Source organism: Eublepharis macularius, chromosome 8 (genome assembly GCF_028583425.1).
Source record: "Eublepharis macularius isolate TG4126 chromosome 8, MPM_Emac_v1.0, whole genome shotgun sequence".
Lineage (NCBI taxonomy): Eukaryota > Metazoa > Chordata > Lepidosauria > Squamata > Eublepharidae > Eublepharis > Eublepharis macularius.
Genome location: NC_072797.1, coordinates 25,963,168 through 25,981,917, shown reverse-complemented (window position 1 = coordinate 25,981,917; position 18,750 = coordinate 25,963,168). Strand labels below are relative to the sequence as shown.

The following is an 18,750-nucleotide window of genomic DNA, read 5'->3' as shown; positions in this document are numbered from 1 at the left end:
TAGAAGAGCAAGATTTGGGTTGTAGCACCTTAAAGACCAACTAGATTTCCAGGGTATGAGCTTTTGAGAGTCAGTTGGTTTTTAAGGTGCTGCTGGACCTGAATCTTGTTCTTCTGCTACAGACCAACATGGTTACTCACCTGTTATCTGATGAAGGGAGCTCCGACTCTTAAAAGCTCATACCCTATGACATAGGTTAGGCTGAGAGTATATGACTGGCCCAGGATAACCCAGCAAGCTTCCATTGCAGAATGGGGCTTCAAACCTGGTTCTCCCAGATGCTAGTCTGATACTCTAACCACTATATCTCACTGGCTTTTTTGCCTTTGGCTCTCATAACAACAGGCACCGTAACTAGATTTTGAAAAAGGCCTGGCCCCTGTTGCTAGTTACTGTTGATGTTGTCCATTGTGATCCAAAGTGTGATTATTTGGTTAGGGAAGTAAGTTCCATTGATTTAAAGTGAACTTGCTTTCTAGTATGTAAATGTAAAGGCTGCCTGCTGACTTAGAAGTGAATGGAATTGAAATCCCTGGGCTCTGCTTCAAAGTAAATCTTTTTTTAGGATTGGAATGTCAGCTTTCTTAAATACAAGTGCTTTGATTTGTGAATAGCAGGCATTGTATAAAACATGAAACATGAATTTATTAAAAATGCTTAGATGTGGCCTTTCCTCTTGGCTCAAGGTGACTTACAGTAATAATTAAATTGCTGCAAGTTAAAACCAAAATAAAATAACAAGCCCCTAGTATCCACCCCCCAAAGAAGCCCGCTATGCATAAATCTTCTCACCTTTGTCTTTCTGAAAAGAAACTGAAAGCTGAAAAGAAACTTCCAAAGAGTTGTTGAGCATGGTAGCAATGGGACCAGACACAGATTGCAGAAGTCACAGTTGAAGTTGCTTAAGAATACTGGTTTTTGCAACACTTCTCATAATCAGGGCTTTTTTTCTGGGAAAAGAGGTGGTGGACCTCAGTGGTGGAACTCAAGACCGCACAATGACGTCACTTTGGGTCAGCTGGAACAAGGGGGGAGTTTTTTAAAGTTTAAATTGCCCTAGGTGAAAATGGTCACATGGCTGGTGGCCCTGCCCCCTAATCTCCAGACCCCTAATCGCCACTTGGCGGCACGGAGGGCAATCTAAACTCGCCTCTGTCTGGAGATCAGGGAGCGGGGCCACCGGCCATGTGACCATTTTTAACAGGTTCTGGAACTCCGTTCCACCGCATTCTCACTGAAAAAAAGCCCTGCTCATAATACTTGCAACCCTTCTCATAATAACTTCTCATTTCTACCTATTCAGTAACCTTATTCTTAAGTGTAAGTGGGGTTTATGAAAGGATCACAATATTTCACTTATTTCTTCAAATACATTTTTTAAAAATTTGATATCCCGTGGAATGAAACGGTATCTTAACTTTACATTAATTTTGAACAACTCTTTGACATGGCTTGTCGTTTCCACACGACCCGATGTAGCGCTAAACTCATGGAACGAGGGCGTCTTCCTGGCGTGATTGCTGATATCATCGCGCCATGAATCGTGCCACAAGAATGGAATCAAGGCACAATGATGTCAGAAATCACGCCAGGAAGATGCTCTTGTTCTGTGAGTTTAGCGCTATGCTGGGACGTGTGGAAACTACCATTGTTCATTTTTTCAGGAATTAAAGTGGCCAGTTAATTCTATCATTGCTAGTGAGTGATGAAATTTTAATATTACCGTATCCTCAATCCTTTAACAGATTGATGGAAATGTGGTGAATCTCTGTCTGTCTATATCCACACACACATCTGGTGACCATAGGCAGGTCACTCTTGTCTTAACTTACTTTCCAAGGTGGTTATAAGAGAAAATACTGGAGGGGGAGAGAAGCACGGGTCTTCCTTGGAGAAAAAACTGGATGAAAACTGGATGAGGGGAGAATAGATCTGATGCACACCGAACAAGCAGGGTTAATAATGTGAAATAGAAAATGGGAAACTTAACAGAGATGCCTTGCATTTCCTTTTTCTTCTTATTCCCACTCCTGATTTTGTGTTTTTTAAAAAAATCTGAATGGAAAAGATTGTCACAATGCTCTTTGCCTTCCCCTATGCTACAGATATTTCTAAATAATTCCAGGCTAAAGTGCAAGCATGTTTAAACTAATGATTCACGTCATACATTTTATACATCCTTCTGCAACATATTCTGTTTAGCAAATTCACTTGCTGTTCCCTGGTAGTCTGTTTAGCCCTGAAATTCCATCGGATTCTGGGTTCTGAAAGTTTATGAGCGGCCATTTAAATTAGGGTTAGTGCAGTGGGGTAGATGGTCTGCTCGAATGGTTTTATTTCCCCAATAAACAAATTTAAAGTGTCGTCTACTCTCTGTTAATCTGTGGACTAAGCTCTCAGCCCTGTGTCTAGTTAGTGCATGCTTACAAGCGTTGAGAATGCTGAGCATCTTGCCCAGTAACAGCAATTCTGAAGGAATGTGTTCAGAATTGCTGCATGAAAGTCACATTGCCTTCGCATTGCTTGGCTCCACTTGTCACCCCTCTCTGCTCTGACTGTGCTATTTCTGGAGTTTCTGCTACCAGTTTCTCTTCCACTTCACTGTTGTCACTATTCCTTTATTAAGCCTAACCCTCCAACTCTTGCTTCACCTGTGCCTTGTCCATCTAATGTCAGGCTCCCGTGTAGAAACTGCTTTACGTTGTTCCACGTGGCAGCTCGATGTTGCAGGATGAGCTCTTCTTGCAGGCGTTGGCTCACCGTGTGGGTTGGGTGATTTGTCTCTTTTCCTTTTTCCCATAGGAAAACTATTAGAATGTCTTGGTGGAAATACCCCCCCCCCTCCCAAACAGCGTTCCATTTACAAACAGTTCTCACGTGGCGTGACTTAAAGGGGCTTTGATTTCATAGGCTGTTATTTTAGGCTACTTCTATATGACCTTGGATATTGTGCTATTGTTGCATTTTAGGGAGGGCCTTAACTTAGAGGTAGAACATCTGTTTAGCATACAAAAGGTCCCAGGTTCAATGTTTTTAAAAAAGGATCAGGTAGTGATGGAAAAGACCTTTGCCTGAGAACTTGGAGGGCAGCTATTGATCAAACTAGACACCTTGAAAGATAAATAGTATGACTCAGTATAAGGCTGCTGCATGTCTTCATTCATGATTGGATTTTTCTAGTGTGGATAAGGCTGCCCAATGCTGAATGATCCTGCAACATTAGGGTTGCCAGTCTCCTGCTGGGGGCGGGGGATGCCCTGCTCCCACCCTCCATTTCCTGCCCCTGTGGGGTCTGTGGGGGAGGCACGGGCCTCCTATGGCACGCTCCTGGATAGCACGGCACGCTCCCGCAGGCCAATCCAGGCTCGATTCGGCCTGGATTGGGCTGCTGCGGAGTGCGCGCAACAGAGTATAGAGCAGGTAGGTGCTGGGCCCCCCGTCTCCCACCAGGAGCACAGGGGGACCTGGCGACCCCATGCAATATCCAGTGACCTGTGGATTTGGCCTTAGCTGGTTAGTGCTAGAACACATGCCACAATAATAGAGGTTATGCAAAAAAATTGGTCGATGCATTTCCCTCACTAATGGTAACCACAGTCTACTTCCAGCAGGGCTTCCACACGAAAAGATGTAATTTCAATATGGCTTGAAATTTTATTGATTTTATTTTATGGATTTTGATTTACAAATTGTAATTCCAAAATGTTTGAACACTTTGCTTAGAGAATACCATCAGCAAGGATGTGCATACTCGATGCCAAGATACTGTGCTAAGAGAAGCAGGGGAGAAGTTCCACATTCTGTAAATTATGCACATTAAACACATTTGCGTATTTTCTTATGCGTATTCTGTTTATGCTAGTCATTAAGGGGGCGGTACACAAAGGGTTAAACAGAGTGCTGAAGCTTTGTACCTAACCACAGTCCTTTTACCTTGTGAATTTCACCAGATGTTGTCCTAATACTTACAAGCATTTCTTTGCATCCATAAGGGCTAGAAACTTTTAAAAAACAAGTAGAGATGCTCATGAAGCTGAATTCTGCCCCAATATTGTGAGTGTATTTTTTTACTTTGTTGATATTGCAGCACATGCGCAGCTCTGTCTACAGTGATTCATTCCTCTGAAACAGCAGTTTATTTGTGTGCCCCTTGTATGTGTGTGTGTTAGGTGCTGTCAAGTCGCCTCCAACCAAAACAAGTCTCTGTGTGTGTGTGTGTGTGTCTGTGTCTCTAATGTAGTAGAACTAGAAATTCTAAAAAGAGTTTGTGTAGTGTAGTGGTTAGAGTGTCAGAGTAGGATCTGGAAAGCTCAGGTTCAGATCCCCACAGTGCTATGGAAGCTTTGCTGGGTGACCTTGGGCCAGTCACACAGTCTCAGCCTAACCTACCTCACAGGGATGTTGTGAGGATAAAATGGAAGAGATGAAAACAAAGTAAGCTGTTTTGGATCCCCTTTGGGAGAAAAGTGGGGCATAAATAAAGTAAATAATAAATAAACTGCACAAATACAGTTAGACCAAAGTCCAGCATGGTGTAGTGGCTGTTGGACTAGGATTTGGGAGTCCCAGGTTCAAATTCCCATTCTGCCAAGGAAGCTCACCGGATGAACTTGGGCCATTGATTCTCTCTCAGCCTATCCTGTCTCACAGATGTTAGGATAATATGGAGGAGGGGAGAACAGTATTGAAGGTGTTTTAGGCCTTCATGGGGGAGAATAGCAAAGTTTAAATATATAAACAAACACATAGCCATCTTTTACATGGAAATGAAAAATCACTGGCACAAAAAACAACAACTGTGAGATCTTTATAAAATAGTGTAAAGATGTACAGATGAATCATATAAATTACAGAGGCCTGGTAGCCTTTTGTGGTGGAACCTCTTCCTCACACATCCTCCTTGAAGACATACATGATACATTTTGAATTGTAACTGCTGCTCCTTGCTCATTTTGTCTTTCTCACACAGCAAACAAGCAATTGTTCTTTATTGTGGCTAAGTAATAATTGTACTCACTTCTCCCCCTTCCCCCAATATTTACTCTTGTAGACTTGTGGCTGCTATTTCTCCACCAGCAGCTGTCACAACACCAAATTTTATACTGATGCAGTGGAAGCAGTAAAAGACATACCCAATGGGTCAACTCTACTTGTTGGTGGTAAGTAACTCTTGAATCCATTGTTCTTAGGTTTGTTCAGTTATTTAAATTAAAAGTATTTATCTGAAGTGGCTTCTGTTCTGGATGGGGTTGCACTCTCTCTGAAGGAGCAGGCTCATAGTTTGAGTATGCTACCGAACCTGGGCCTCCAGCTGGAAAAGATGGTGGCTAGGGGCATCTTTCAGCAGCTTGAGCTGGTGAGCTAGCTGCGGTATTTCCTGGGGGAAAAAAGAATCTTGGCACTGGGATGCACACCTTGGGGCCAAACTACAAGTGACGAATGACACAGGTTGGACACTTGTCAGCTTCCCTTAAGTTTTGATGGGAAATGTAGGCAGCTTGGCGGAATGTTGGACAAGTGAGAGTTGAAAAGTCCATTGGACAGCAGTCGGAGAGCGAAGCTGCGAGACCAGGACGCCTATATTTCCCATCAAAACTTGAGGGAAGCTGACAAGTGTCCAACTAGTGTCAGGCGTCACTTGTAGTTTGGCCCATAGTAACGTCTAGATTAGGCTGCAGTGTGCTTTATATGGGGCTGCCCTTGAAGACCGTTAGAAAGCTTCAGTTGGTACAGAATGCTGTGGCCAGAATGTGGACTGGAGTGGGTCGTAGGGAACATACCATGCCCATTTTTTCCCATCTACTATGGCTCCTAGTTTGTTCTGGCCGAGTTCAAGATGCTGGTATTTACTTTTTAAGCCCTGTATAGCCCTGTGTCCCTTAAGTACTGCCTACTCCCATATCAACCTACCCAACCACTATGGTAATCTTCAGAGGACCTGCTTTGAATGCCCTTGCTACCTGAGGCTAGATGGGTGTTCTGTTTTAATTTTTAGAATACGTTTGGATGTGTTTTTGATCTTGTTCTAATGTTTTTATTGTTCGCTGCCTTGGGGACCCAAGGTCCAGTGGAAAGGTAGCTTTAAAATATTTTAAATAAATTATATAAATCAATACAGGTGGGCGTACACAGTTGATGAAATGTGGCTCGAATCCTTCCCTTGGGAACTTTGTGATTTAAAGGCGTAGGTGCGATTTAGGTTAAAAACCAAGCATAAAACTCATTCCAGAATAGGCTTGTAAAGTTTCTAGGTTAAGATGGATCTCCAGCATGTAGGTGACGTGGGTGGAGTTCTCGGCATATTAAAAAAAAAAAAAACCTTTGTATAAAATCTAGGCAAAAGTTGAAACCTGTTAAAGCTATAAAGGGCTATAAAAGTCACATATAAAGTGACTTACCGATTCTAGACTTATGCCTTTATTGCTAAGAGAAATGCACTGAAAGTTCAATGGCTGAGGATGAACAAAATATACCAAGAGGAGGCGTTGTCTGTATAGTTTTGTTCCTGAAGAGATGTTAAAAGCCACTATTTTCAAAAAGGGGAAACCATCCCAGAGATCATTTCCACAGATGAGGGAGCTGTGATGATGATGAATATGATGAGAAAGGGGTGATGTTTAGATGTGATCAATAGGGGAGAGGGAGAAAAATGGAAAGAAAGCTTGCTTGGATTGCTACTGGTTTTAACTCTTAGCTAATTTACATTATATCCCTTATTGCATTGTTTACTGAAATGTCCTTGAACTGACTGTACTGACTCACACTGTGTAATCTGCCTTAAGTCTCAGTGAGAAAGGCAGACTATAAATGACACAAATAAATAAAATATGTTAATAGGAAGGGCACAGATTTCTAGTCATCCTATTTTCTGATCATTTTTATTTAAGATTTTGAGTTCCTCTTGTTCTCTGCATGTAATGGTTACCAGAAATTAAAAATAAACAACTTTGGTTTATCAAGTATTAGTTTGGGCTGTTCTTTCTCTTCACAGGCCACATGTTTGGTCCTGGTATTTGCTGTTTTAATATAGATATGCAAACTTTGGATTAGCCAGCTGTGATTTGTGCTCATTTCCTTTGTCCCTGTCAAGTGGATCTGTAGGATTTTGCATTTAAGAATGTAGTGTACAAGAATAATTTGTTTGTGTTGTACGTAGGCTTTGGGCTCTGTGGAATTCCCGAGAACCTCATAGGAGCTTTATTGAAGACCGGTGTAAAAGGGATAACGGCTGTCAGTAACAATGCTGGGTATGTGTGCATCTGTTCTTGGATTTTATTTATTATTTTATTTATTTTATTTGCTGTTTAGCCCGGTGTCCCCGCATACAGGCTCAGGGCGGGTTACAACAACATTAAATAACATACAAAAATATAAGATACAATCACAGTCGAAGTAATAATCTATAAATATAATAATATAAAATACCAATTAAGCAGTACTAATCCAATTTATGGTAAACAGTTGGATAAGAACACTGTCGAAACCTGACAGTGCAGATAAACAAATAGAGATCTGCCAAGATCTAAGGCAGCAGAGCCGAGCAAGGAGGGCCAGTAGGACAAGTTCCACCACCTCAGCCATAGGCCTGGCGGAACATCTCCGTTTTATAGGCCTGGCAGAACCACAATAAATCCCACAAGGCCCAGGTCTGAGCTGGGAGAACGTTCCACCAGGCTGGCATCAGAGCTGAAAAAGCTCTGGCTGAGGCCTGGAATACTGTTGATGCTAGATTTAATTAGCAACTGCTTTAAACGATTAATGGCTATCTAGCCGTGCTTACATCAGGAGATGGTATATTAGAGTCAAACTAGATGTGAGGAGCCCCCGAGCTGATGGAAATGCCTCTGCCATTTTAGGGATGAAATTTCCGCTGTTGACAAACACTGCTGTCCCTGGTCCTAATCAGGGCTACTGGGATGGTGGTGGAGGGGTACCTGTTCCTCTTGCCCACGTGCCATTTTGAAGAGGCCAGAAGATGAGGGTTTGGGCTCTTCAGAATGACATGAGGAGGACCGGAGTCCCTCCCCTACTGCCGTCCTAATCAGGATCGAGCCCCCTCACCTTTTGTAAACAGAAGGAATTTAATTGTTGAAATAGTGGAGGCATCCCCATCATTGCCTCAAGGGTGCTGTCACGTCAGTTTGGCTCTTATTGTCTCTCTGAAAGACCCATCTTGAAATTTTACACTCTTAGACCACGTTATGCAAATTCACTGAGGTGCCCCAAGCTGTAACAGGTTATGCTCTCTTATTTTTCCTCTAGGGTTTTGGGGCTATTGCATAATTATGTGGCATTGTCATGGCTGTAGCACAGGATAGTTAATGTTGTCAAATGTATGTTATAAATGTTAATCATTTTCCAGAACGAGAGGCACTCTTCTGAAATAAGGGGGCATTTGACAAGCAGAATTCTAGTACCTTGTTTTTAACAGGCAGACCCTTAATATACAAAACTTCAATAAATTATCAAAAAGTGAAAAGTTTCATCAATATAACTATTTCTCAGCATGGCTAAATCTGTGGAGACTTAAATCCTCAGATTGGAGTCCTGTCAGCAACCAAGATAAACCTGAACAATGCCCGACGTTAGCAGCGAAATCTGAAATAAAAGTTGGTATTTTGTTGTTATGTTAATAAGGCCTAGACCATGGCTTGAGTCCTGCTGAAAATTGTCAACCCTTCTGCTTCTTCTCCCACTGCAGCCCAAAATGCTTCCATTTGAAATGCTGCCAGTGGGGGGAAAGCAGGCCCAAGGCACAGCATAAGAGGGGAGTTGTGGGATCTGATCTTGTAAATTTTCTAAGTCAGCCATGTTGTGTTCTGTAATAAAAAACCCTTCTCTTATCTTTACTCCCCCCCACCTTCCCCTCACCACCTATATATATCTGGCCAGTTTCTCCATGCATCTGACGAAGAGAACTGTGGTTCTCGAAAGCTTATGCTACAGTAAAGTTGGTTAGTCTTAAAGGTGCTACTGAACTCTTGACTATTTTGCTACTACAGACTAACACGGCTTACTCCTCTAGATCTCTTATCTCTGGCGGTGAAATGCTTATATTTAAAGGAAGGAGATTGCTTGGGTTTTGCCAGAGTTTGGAGTAAGGGGATTTTAGATTATGGAGAACAACCACTGGAAATGCTCTTGCAACTTGAATCTGGTGCCTGGATAATGTCTTGGGGTTTGTAATGAGGTATATGGAAAGTTATTAACACTGACATTCATGCAGTGGCCACAACTAGCTCAGAGATTCAGTTGGAGCACCAGATTTCTGATCTTCAGACCCTAATTGAGGAATTTACCATAGCTTTCATGTTTCCCCTCTCTCCTCATGTGCAGCTCCATCTCGCTCATATACCTTGCTATAGCCATAGCTTGCCATGACATCTAAATTTAGAAATAATTATAGTTGGTAACTAAGGAAAACAGCGTTTTTCAGGCTATCCTAATTATCTCAAACCATAGATTCAGATGCCACAACACACTCTGGTTAAATAACACAATAAAAGCCCTTCAAGAATTTGTGTATGTAGAGAGTACACAAAAGTCTGGAGCACTTTCCTGATCTCTAAACCATGGGATGGAGAGTGGGAGAATGCAATGCATGAAATAATACAGATGTCTAAGAACTAATCATGGAAGTCCATGGATTGGATCCCACCTAAAATTTCTACAGATAAAAAGATGGGGTGATTTTTGCCAATTCCTTCCCAGCCCATGGCAGACCTTCCCTCCTCCAGCCTCTTCCTGGGGTCCCCCATCCCCAGGAGCAGCATTCTGGAGGGTGTTTTGGGCTGCAGCAGCTGTGGGAAGCAGGGAAGTCACTAGCTGTAGATGGAAATCCTTCGCTCTGCAGAAATTTTAGATGAAATCCAAGTTCATGTGTACACAGTGTTGCATTGATTCAACACCAGTGGCTGCTAATTCAAAGAGTGGCACATCTAACACCATACCTACCATTACCCTGTAGAATATCTGGTGTTGGTATAACAAGTGCCACAGTTGAAATACCAGAGAATGCTTGCTTTCTTTCCTTGAGTGTTCCCGTATGTGGGTTAAACGTTAATCAAGTTTTTTCCTCGTTTATCAGTATTTCTGTTGACAGTGTAACTGAGTGATAAGATAAAATCTTTTTCTTCCACCATTAAAACACTTTCAGTCTCGTTTCATTATTGAATTTGAGCATCATTGCGGGAAACTTCACAGCGTATTATTTTGTAATAGTAAGGGTATTTTCAGCTAGAGAATCCTGACGTTTCATAAGCATGATAGTAAATGAGCAAATTCATGTACTATAATGCTTACGAAATAAGAGAATTTTCTAGTTGACTTCTTTTAACTTTTTTCATTAAGGTCATAAGAAAATTTAGGAACTACTATAGAATTGAGTAATTCTGTACAGTCTTCAATGCTTCTTTTTCTTTCATAATACACCCTTTTATATGAGTGGCTTCAAAACCATTTGCTATAGAAACCTGTTGTGTAGGAGGGGGTAATTTTATCTTATAGATGTAGATGGATACAGAGACTTTTTTTGGGAACAATGGAGTAGGATTAGGAATTTCTTTAAAGACCTGACAACTATTTTTAAAGCATTAACTTTATCAGAACAAAAAAAGTAACTATTCAGCAGGTGTGAGCCTTGAACTAGTTACAAAAACAAATGAACAAGTGCTTGGAAGTGGTGATTGGCTGAAGCTCCATCCTAATAAGAACAAGTGCTATTGGTTGATAAGGAGGCCAGTAGAGGATTGCAGAGCCCACCTGTTCTGGAAGGAGTAGCACCTCTTTTTAAAGAGCAAGTGCGCAGATTGGGGTCCTTTTAGACCCAGGATGCAGATGGAGATGCAGATCTCTTCTGTGTTGTGTAGTGTCTTGAATGAACTTTGTCTGGTTTATCACTTGCACCCCTGCCTTAAGCAACAGGATTTAACCACACCTGTCCACACTCCAATTACACCTAGGTTGGACTATTGCAGTGGAGCTGTATGTGGAATTGCTTATGAAATGGTGTGGAAGTTTTAACTGGCTCAAAATGGGGCCTCTATGGTGGGTGTGACTTAGTACATCTTGTCATTTATGAAAGCCTTATGCTGGCTAGTGTTTGCTTCAGAACCAAATCAAAATGCTGGGGTTGAACAGCCTATGTGGTCTGAGTTTCACTTTTTATTTAGTACGTTTTTAACCCACTCTGTCTCCAGGGTTGTACGTCTCCACTCTTCATTTTACCCCCAGAACCACTCTGTGAGGTAGGTTAGGTTGAGAGAATGACTAGCCCAAGGTCACTAGAAGCTGGAAATTAGAAGCTGGCTCTCCCAGATTTTACTCCCATGTTCTAACTGGTTCACAACGCTGTCTGTTGCAGTGGCTACCCCACTGAAATTGCTAGAAAAGTGAAGAGTGCTATATTTAAAAGTGCACCATAAAAACAGCCTTGCTGGATCAGAACAGAGGTTCATCTCATCCGGCATCCATTTTCACACAGGGGCCAACCAGTTGTCCCAGAGGGCTTAGAAGCCAAAGTCTCCCCTGATGTTGCATTTTAGCACTGGTGTTCAGAGATTTCCTGCCTCTGTATAGGAGGCTTTCTTTAGTCACTATGGCTAGTAGCCGTGGGTGGATCTATCCTCTGTGAAGCTATCGATGCTCGTGGCTGTCACTATGTCCACTATTAGTGAATACTGGAATTTAATTACTCATTGAGTAAAGAAGTATTTTCTTTTGTCCATCCTGAATCTGTTGCCTATCACCTTTATTGGATGTCCTTGAATTCTAGTACTAGGGAATAGGGAGGGAAAGTTTTCTATCTAGTCCTCCACCCCTATGCATAATTTAAAAACCTCTGTAATGTACCACAGTATTTTTTCTAGACTGAAAAGTCCCAGACTCTTCACCCAAGGAAAGATATTCCAACCCCTTAACCATTGTGGTTGGCTTCTTTGTACTTTTCCAGCTCCGTAATATCTTTTTTGAGATATGGCAACCAGAACTGCACAGAGTTCTACACAGGGGCATTACAATGTTAGCTGTTTTATTATCTGGCCCTTTCCTAATAATTCCCAATGTGGAGTTCCCTTGTTTTCTGACTGCCATCACACAAAGTTGACATTTTCAGTGAGCTATCCGCTATTGCCCTACTGAGCTATCTACTTCTCTGTTGGTCTCAGCCAGTTCAGACCCCATCAGAATACAATTAAAGTTAGGATTTTGCAGTGTACGTCACCTTTCACTTACATACATAAAACTTCATTTGCCACGGTATTGCCCAGTCACCCAATTAAGCCATGTGAATATATTTCCTTAGGTCTGAAGAAAGCAGCTTATTACTCCATTTTTTTAATTAAAACACTATTAAACTGTGATATTGCTTGAGTGAAACTGGGGTTGGTGTTCTCTCATTTTTGTAGAGCTTTCTGTTCAAGTTGCAAGATGAGAAACTTAAAGATGAATATGGATCTTAGTAATACGCCATAGTTTGAACAAAGTTGCATCAGGGGTTACATACCATCTCTGTGTTGCCCATTTCTGCCATAAAACATTTATTTCCTTGAGTCCTAATGAAGGAGATGCTCTTGGTTCCTGAGAAAGCCTATCAAACTGCTGAAATGTTCATAGGCTTGGGCCTTTTCCTTAACATAAACCCCTCTACAATTTAACCCATCTGTTCTCTTCCTAATGCAACAGTTATTCCAAGCTACCAGTGACCTGGTATTTAGTATCCAGCGACCATTTAGTATCAAAGGACCGCTGGGTTTTTTAGTATCAAAAGGCCATTTGGGTTTTTTCTCTCTTTTGATGTTTGTGGAACTACTTATAGTGCAGTATTTATTGAAGACTGGTAGTTCTTTCTATTTAAATTTTTCTAATCCCTTGAGATGATCTTCTAAAATGAGATTGCTAACAGTCAGGATTACCACAGATCCAGTCTGGCTACTCAAAGCCTTGTTCACCTCTGTCTGCCCTTGTCCATAGAAAGCACAGTCTTAATGCTTTCTTAATTTTGTAATGATTTTAAAAACGGGAATTTGTTTTTATTCATCTTGCCCAGTTTCACATACTTTGCCTGTTGTTGCAACACTATACAAATGTTGTAATCCAAGATCTTTTAATTGAGCAACCGTTGTGGTAAACTTGGAAGTCACATGTGTGCACGCACACATACCACTGGGAAATGGAATAACTATATTGATTCGTATCTGAATATTTAGTTCACCAGGTGGATCTCAATAAGAAGATTGAAAAACTCAATGAAAGATGAACAAAATGAGATTAAAATCAGTAAGACCCTTATTCATCAGTAGTATCGGGTAAACAGGAATAAAAAATGAACACCAAAAACATTTGAGATAAGTTGTAGGGTAATTAAAATCAAATTACAAAGCAGACAAAGTCATACGCAATTCAGCAAAAAGTCTGGGAGGAGGAGGTAACCTGGTGCCAAAAACTCAAACACTTGAGGCCAGGTAAATCGAGGAAGGGAGCGCATTCCAAAATCAAGACACCATTTACCTCTCATAATAATCCACCTTACCTCAGAAGCAGGACAGAACCTATTTTTGGTACTTGTTTCTGGCCCATAATTATCTTAAGGGAAGATGTTGGGGGATATCTTTTAAGAACTTTATATGCCTTCATGCTCCTGAGTTCTTAAGGTTTCAGCTCTCTCTCTTCTCGGTCTCTAGAAGTTAAATGACTGGCAGATACATCTTGACTTTGTCTGGTGCATTTGTGTGTGAAAGGTCGCTCGTTGACACAGAATGTCCCAATATATTGTTTTCTTCACCCATTGATAACTTTATAAATACAGACTGTAAATATATCTGAATACTTGAATTGCAGTGGTCCTATATGAAATATGTAGGTCTATTCTGAGGTTGAAATTCTGCTGGAAAAGTTTCATGCTCAGCTGACTGAGATGCCCTGCTAGAAACTATTGTGGTGGAGGCAGTTTTAGAGTAAACAAATCCTCCGTATAATAGAGGTGTGTGATCTGGCATTTGAGATCCCATTTTATGCCAATAGGGTATAATCTGACTATGCCGGATCACATAAGAGAATCCCAGACTGGATCCCATTCATATTTCATGACGTGATGCATCAGTACGTGTGGAACTGTACCTCGAGTTATGTTAAAGGCACACTGAGAGCCAAACTACAAGTGACACCTGACACAGGTTGGACAATTGTCAGCTTCCATCAAGTTTTGATGGGAAATGTAGGCGTCCTGGTCTTGCAGCTTGGCTCTCCAACTGCTGTGCAATGGACTTTTCAACTGTCACTTGTCCAACATTCCGCCAAGCTGCCTACATTTCCCATCAAAACTTGAGGGAAGCTGACAAGTGTCCAACCAGTGTCAGGCATCACTTGTAGTTTGGCTCTGAGTTTGCCTGCATTTTCCCTGTTGCTGATCCCTCTTGCCTTCATTCTACACTGAAAGTTACTGTGTGCAACAGTGCAAAAGTAATGAGGTACTATTTCAGTCCTTGAACTAAACTCTGTGGGACAGGAATTTTAATTACAATTGTATCTGAAACTTTTTGGCTGGACTCAATAAAGGAAGCCATGTCCTCCAGTTTGCAAGATCTGAGCAAGCCTGTTAATGACAGGACTTTCTGGAGGTCTTTCATTCAAAGGGTCCCCATAGGTGGGAGGCGATGTGACAGCACATAACACACACACACCTGAAATTATGTTGGAGAGGGAACAAATTTAGGTTCTGTGTAAAGTAGACCTAATTATGCTGCCCATTTGCTACAAAACAAACATATTAAAGTACGAAAGTTTTCCTTTTGAGGGGTGGTGGTAAATGAAATGAATAACTTATAAGTTAGGTGAACGACATCTATTTATTTTAGATATTTATACCCAGTGGGGATCCAAGCCAGTTTACGTCATTGTACTCCCATCCTCCATTTTATCCTCGGAACAACTGAGGATTGTGTGTGACTGGCCCAAGGTCACTAAATGAGCTTCAGTGGCAGAGTGGGGTTTGAACTGGGTCTCCCGGATCCTAGTAAACACTAACTGGTACACTAGGCTGGCCGTCTACCCTGTAAGAAGGTCATGAGTTTAAATTCTGTAGCCATGCAAGGCCAAAGCTTTCCAGTGCCTTAACAGCAGAGCCGTTGGAAGACACCAGTTCCCGTCCAGCACAGAATTACACCACCACTATGTTCAGCTTTTTAAAAGCAGCAATCCTAAGCTACTCAGAAGTAAGTCTAATTTTCCTCTCTCTTCCTCATACTTCTTCTTAGCTTACTAGTTTTAAGCAGACTGCTAAAATATAAAGATCTCGACCACATTTAAACTGCTGCAAAAGTCAATTAGAAGTGCATAAAATTTTGCAATTGAAAGAGCAATTGGTCTACTGTTATCTTCTAATAAAAGAGGTAATTCTCCATACAATCTATTCTTTGGAGTGAAGGAATAATTAAAAGATTTGTAGCCTCAGAAAAACAGCTGCGTTCCAAAGTCAGACGATGTAGAGTGTCCACTCTACCTACACCATAGTTGTATAGTCTGTTAGAGAATGGTACCCTATGATACCTTCCTTGCAGAATTCTAGACGGTAAGGCATTTAGGTTGCCATCGTAAAGGCACACCTACACTGAGCAACAGTCAGATATGAGCAATAGTCAGGAAGATGACCCGATGAAAGAATACCAACAAACTGAATAGAGCAAACACATTGTGCTCTACAAATCATGCTGTTTTATTCATACCTAAATAAACAATTCTTAATCATGCTCATAGCTTCCTGTTGGGTGACTGAATGGAGTCCAAGGAAAGATTAAGGAGCTGACGTCGTTGCTGTACAAGTTTATTCCAATGGGAAACAAAAAAAGCCCTCTCTAATCAAGATGATCTTGGATGTTGGAATGTATACTTCTAACTTTTAGGGGGAAAGCCTTCATCCAAGACCAAGCTTCAAGAGATGATTGTCCCAATTCGGCTTGGAGGGTCACTCCCGCTTCACAGTTCGGAATTTCAGAGATGGATTGTAGGAATTTAAGAAGAATTGAATCGAAGGACTTGCCTATTTTATCAATCCAAACACCCTCCCCATATAAACTTTGCGCAGCCACCTTGGCATGGAAGAGTTTAATTGAAGCTGGAATATATTGAACCCCAGATGAATAAAAGAAGTGACAGGCGATATTTGTTGCTGCTGTTGCCAATCTTTTAACATGAGCAGCTGGCACAGACCAAGTTAATCTTTAATGAAACCAAACCTCGAGGTTTATAAAATAGGGGAATTCCTCGATGTTATTACCATGAATTTTCCACTTACGGTGTGCATGAGATTTTTTACTGAAGACAGCAATCTTGGATTTTTGATAATTAACTATCAGGCTTTTTTCTAGACAATAAAAGACAAAAGCCTTCATCAGAGAGCACAGTCTTGAAGTTGTTCTTGATAGAACTGCATCAGTAAAAAGTAAAATAAGAACATTCACATTAGCAGTAGATGGAGAATAGCAATTCTGGTTGGAAACAGTAGAACTCATATCATTGATACACAAATTAAACAATAAAGGGGCCAGCACACACCCCTGACACATTCCCTGCTGGAAAGAAATTACGTTGGAAAGTTGCCCATCTAACCCATAACGTGCTTGTGCAGTGGGGTTAGAATACAGGCTCTCAATCAAAGTCAAAAGTCTTGTCAATAGATGTTGATTTTAGCTTATGCCGTACAGATCTTGGCTATACATTTGTTGATTAAGAACTGTAGTGTCAAAAGATGATCTTCTGTAGCCCTTCATCTAAGAGCAGAACCACAAGTGACAAAAGGCACAGATTGGACACTTGTCAGCTTCCCTCAAGTTTTGATGGGAAATGTAGGCAGCTTGGCGGAATGTTGGACAAGTGACAGTTGACAGAGAGCGAAGCTGCGAGACCAAGATGCCTACATTTCCCATCAAAACTTGAGGGAAGCTGACAAGTGTCCAATCTGTGCCTTTTGTCACTTGTGGTTCTGCTCTAAAACTGGCCTGTTTCCTCCCCAAGATTCAAGCCAGTCCACAAGTCGAGAGTAAAGAGGCAGAGCCTAGAGTTTCCTATTCACAGATAGAAGGCTAATTGGCCTGTAATTGGATGGGTCTGCTCTGTTCCCTATTTTATAAACTGGTATAATGATAGCATGTCTCCAAACAGATGGCATGACTCCTGTCGCATTTATCTGGGTGAAAACGGTTCCCAATATATTTTTCCACCAAGAGATAGTGGCGTAAAAAAGTTCAGGAGGAATTAAATCAGCACCGGGGGAGCCTTCCCATGCTTCATCTGAGAAATTAGAAAACTAATTTTGGATGGTCGAACACAGGGGCCATTTCGCTAGTTCAGCTAGATTCCAATTATTCCGGTAATCATGGTTGCTGCAAGAGCTGGCAGAAATATTACCAAAGTGTTCCTCTCTGATATGTGAAAGAATATATAATAAAGACTCGTTGGATATAAAACAGAACAAACCCAGTTTTACTCATTAGGGCTTACTCCCAGGAAAGCGTTCTTAGGATTGCAGCCTAACTCTGCTTAACTGTGCTGTATTGTGGTCAACCTTATATCGAGAATTGAAATATGCAGACGAAAATTTGTAATTTAAGTTTTAAATTAAAGCTTGAGAAAACGGAGTTGCTCTGGTCCTTGTGTCTGCCACAGCGTTCAGAACTTTGTACCTTTAGAACTGCGGAGGATGAAATGGCATCCAGGTATAGCAGTAGGTCTGATTTTTGGGAGGGATTTCCTAGGTGACTTTATTTCACCGCCAACATGGTACCTTAAGGTGGATATGAACACAAAATAGCCTCGTTTAGCCATAAGCCAAGGCTTTTTGCTTTGTGACTTCTACCTGTAGGTTCACATATGGCCACAGTGAGTGGGCAAAAAAGAACAGAGAGTTCAGCGGGTCATGCTGGCTGCATTGCTGGATTTCTGTGTACGCTATTTTTACTTTTGTACCAGTTAGTGCTGGCACTAGTTTAAACATTCCTTCAAGCCTAGATCAACCTATTCCTATGTTGCTTCTTGATGCCCATGAGAAGTTCACGCCGGGTCATATTAAAATCTGAACGGAGAGGACTAGAGTAACAGAAGCAAGCATGACAGAAACTCATAAAACCATAGAAATGAGGGTTGGAGATGTTTCTCTGTGCTCTTTTTTTTAAATAATTGTAGAGCATGAATGGGAGAAAGTGCCAGGTCCTCAAGAAGATGTAGTAATTTTTATTACTGCATAATTAACCTTTGGAATTACTTTTCACAACTTTTAAGATGGATTATCCTCCATGCATACATTCATTAGCCGTGACTGCTGAGAACCTCAATTTTCAGAGTGTCTCTTTTAAGATATTGGAGATAAAAGTGGGGGTAAATATCTGTCTTAATCTGCTTGTGAACTTTCCAGGAGCATCTGTCTGACCCAGGGCTGTCTAAAAATCGTTCATTCACAGAGTTTGCTTGAGACAAGCCTGTAGGGATCAAGGGGGTAATAGCAATGTTATCTTCGTTTCAGTTGTTTTTCTGTAGGGAGCACCTTTTGTGTATTAATTCTCTCTGCTAATCCAAAGAGATTGCATTTCACAAAAGGTTAGCATTTTGCCCATTTCATTTGCTAAAAAAAAACAGTCATTCAGTCACAGATCAGTTTGAGTGCGACAAAAGGTATGCTGGGTGATGAAATTTACATTTTACAAGGAAAAATATAGGTTTCCTTGCTCAGAGAGAGAGGAATTGTAGCAAATTGAACCTCTG

General features: G+C 41.2%; 1 protein-coding gene across 1 annotated transcript in view; it reads left to right on the top strand.

Annotated features, from left to right (window-relative positions):
* Nucleotides 1-18,750, top strand: part of OXCT1 (3-oxoacid CoA-transferase 1) — an 81,267-nt gene that overhangs the window by 6,533 nt on the left and 55,984 nt on the right. Inside the window, exons 2-3 of the mRNA XM_054986664.1 lie at nucleotides 5,051-5,159; nucleotides 7,157-7,247. Of these exons, the coding sequence (XP_054842639.1) occupies nucleotides 5,051-5,159; nucleotides 7,157-7,247 (200 nt within the window). The remainder of the gene's footprint in view (nucleotides 1-5,050; nucleotides 5,160-7,156; nucleotides 7,248-18,750) is intronic.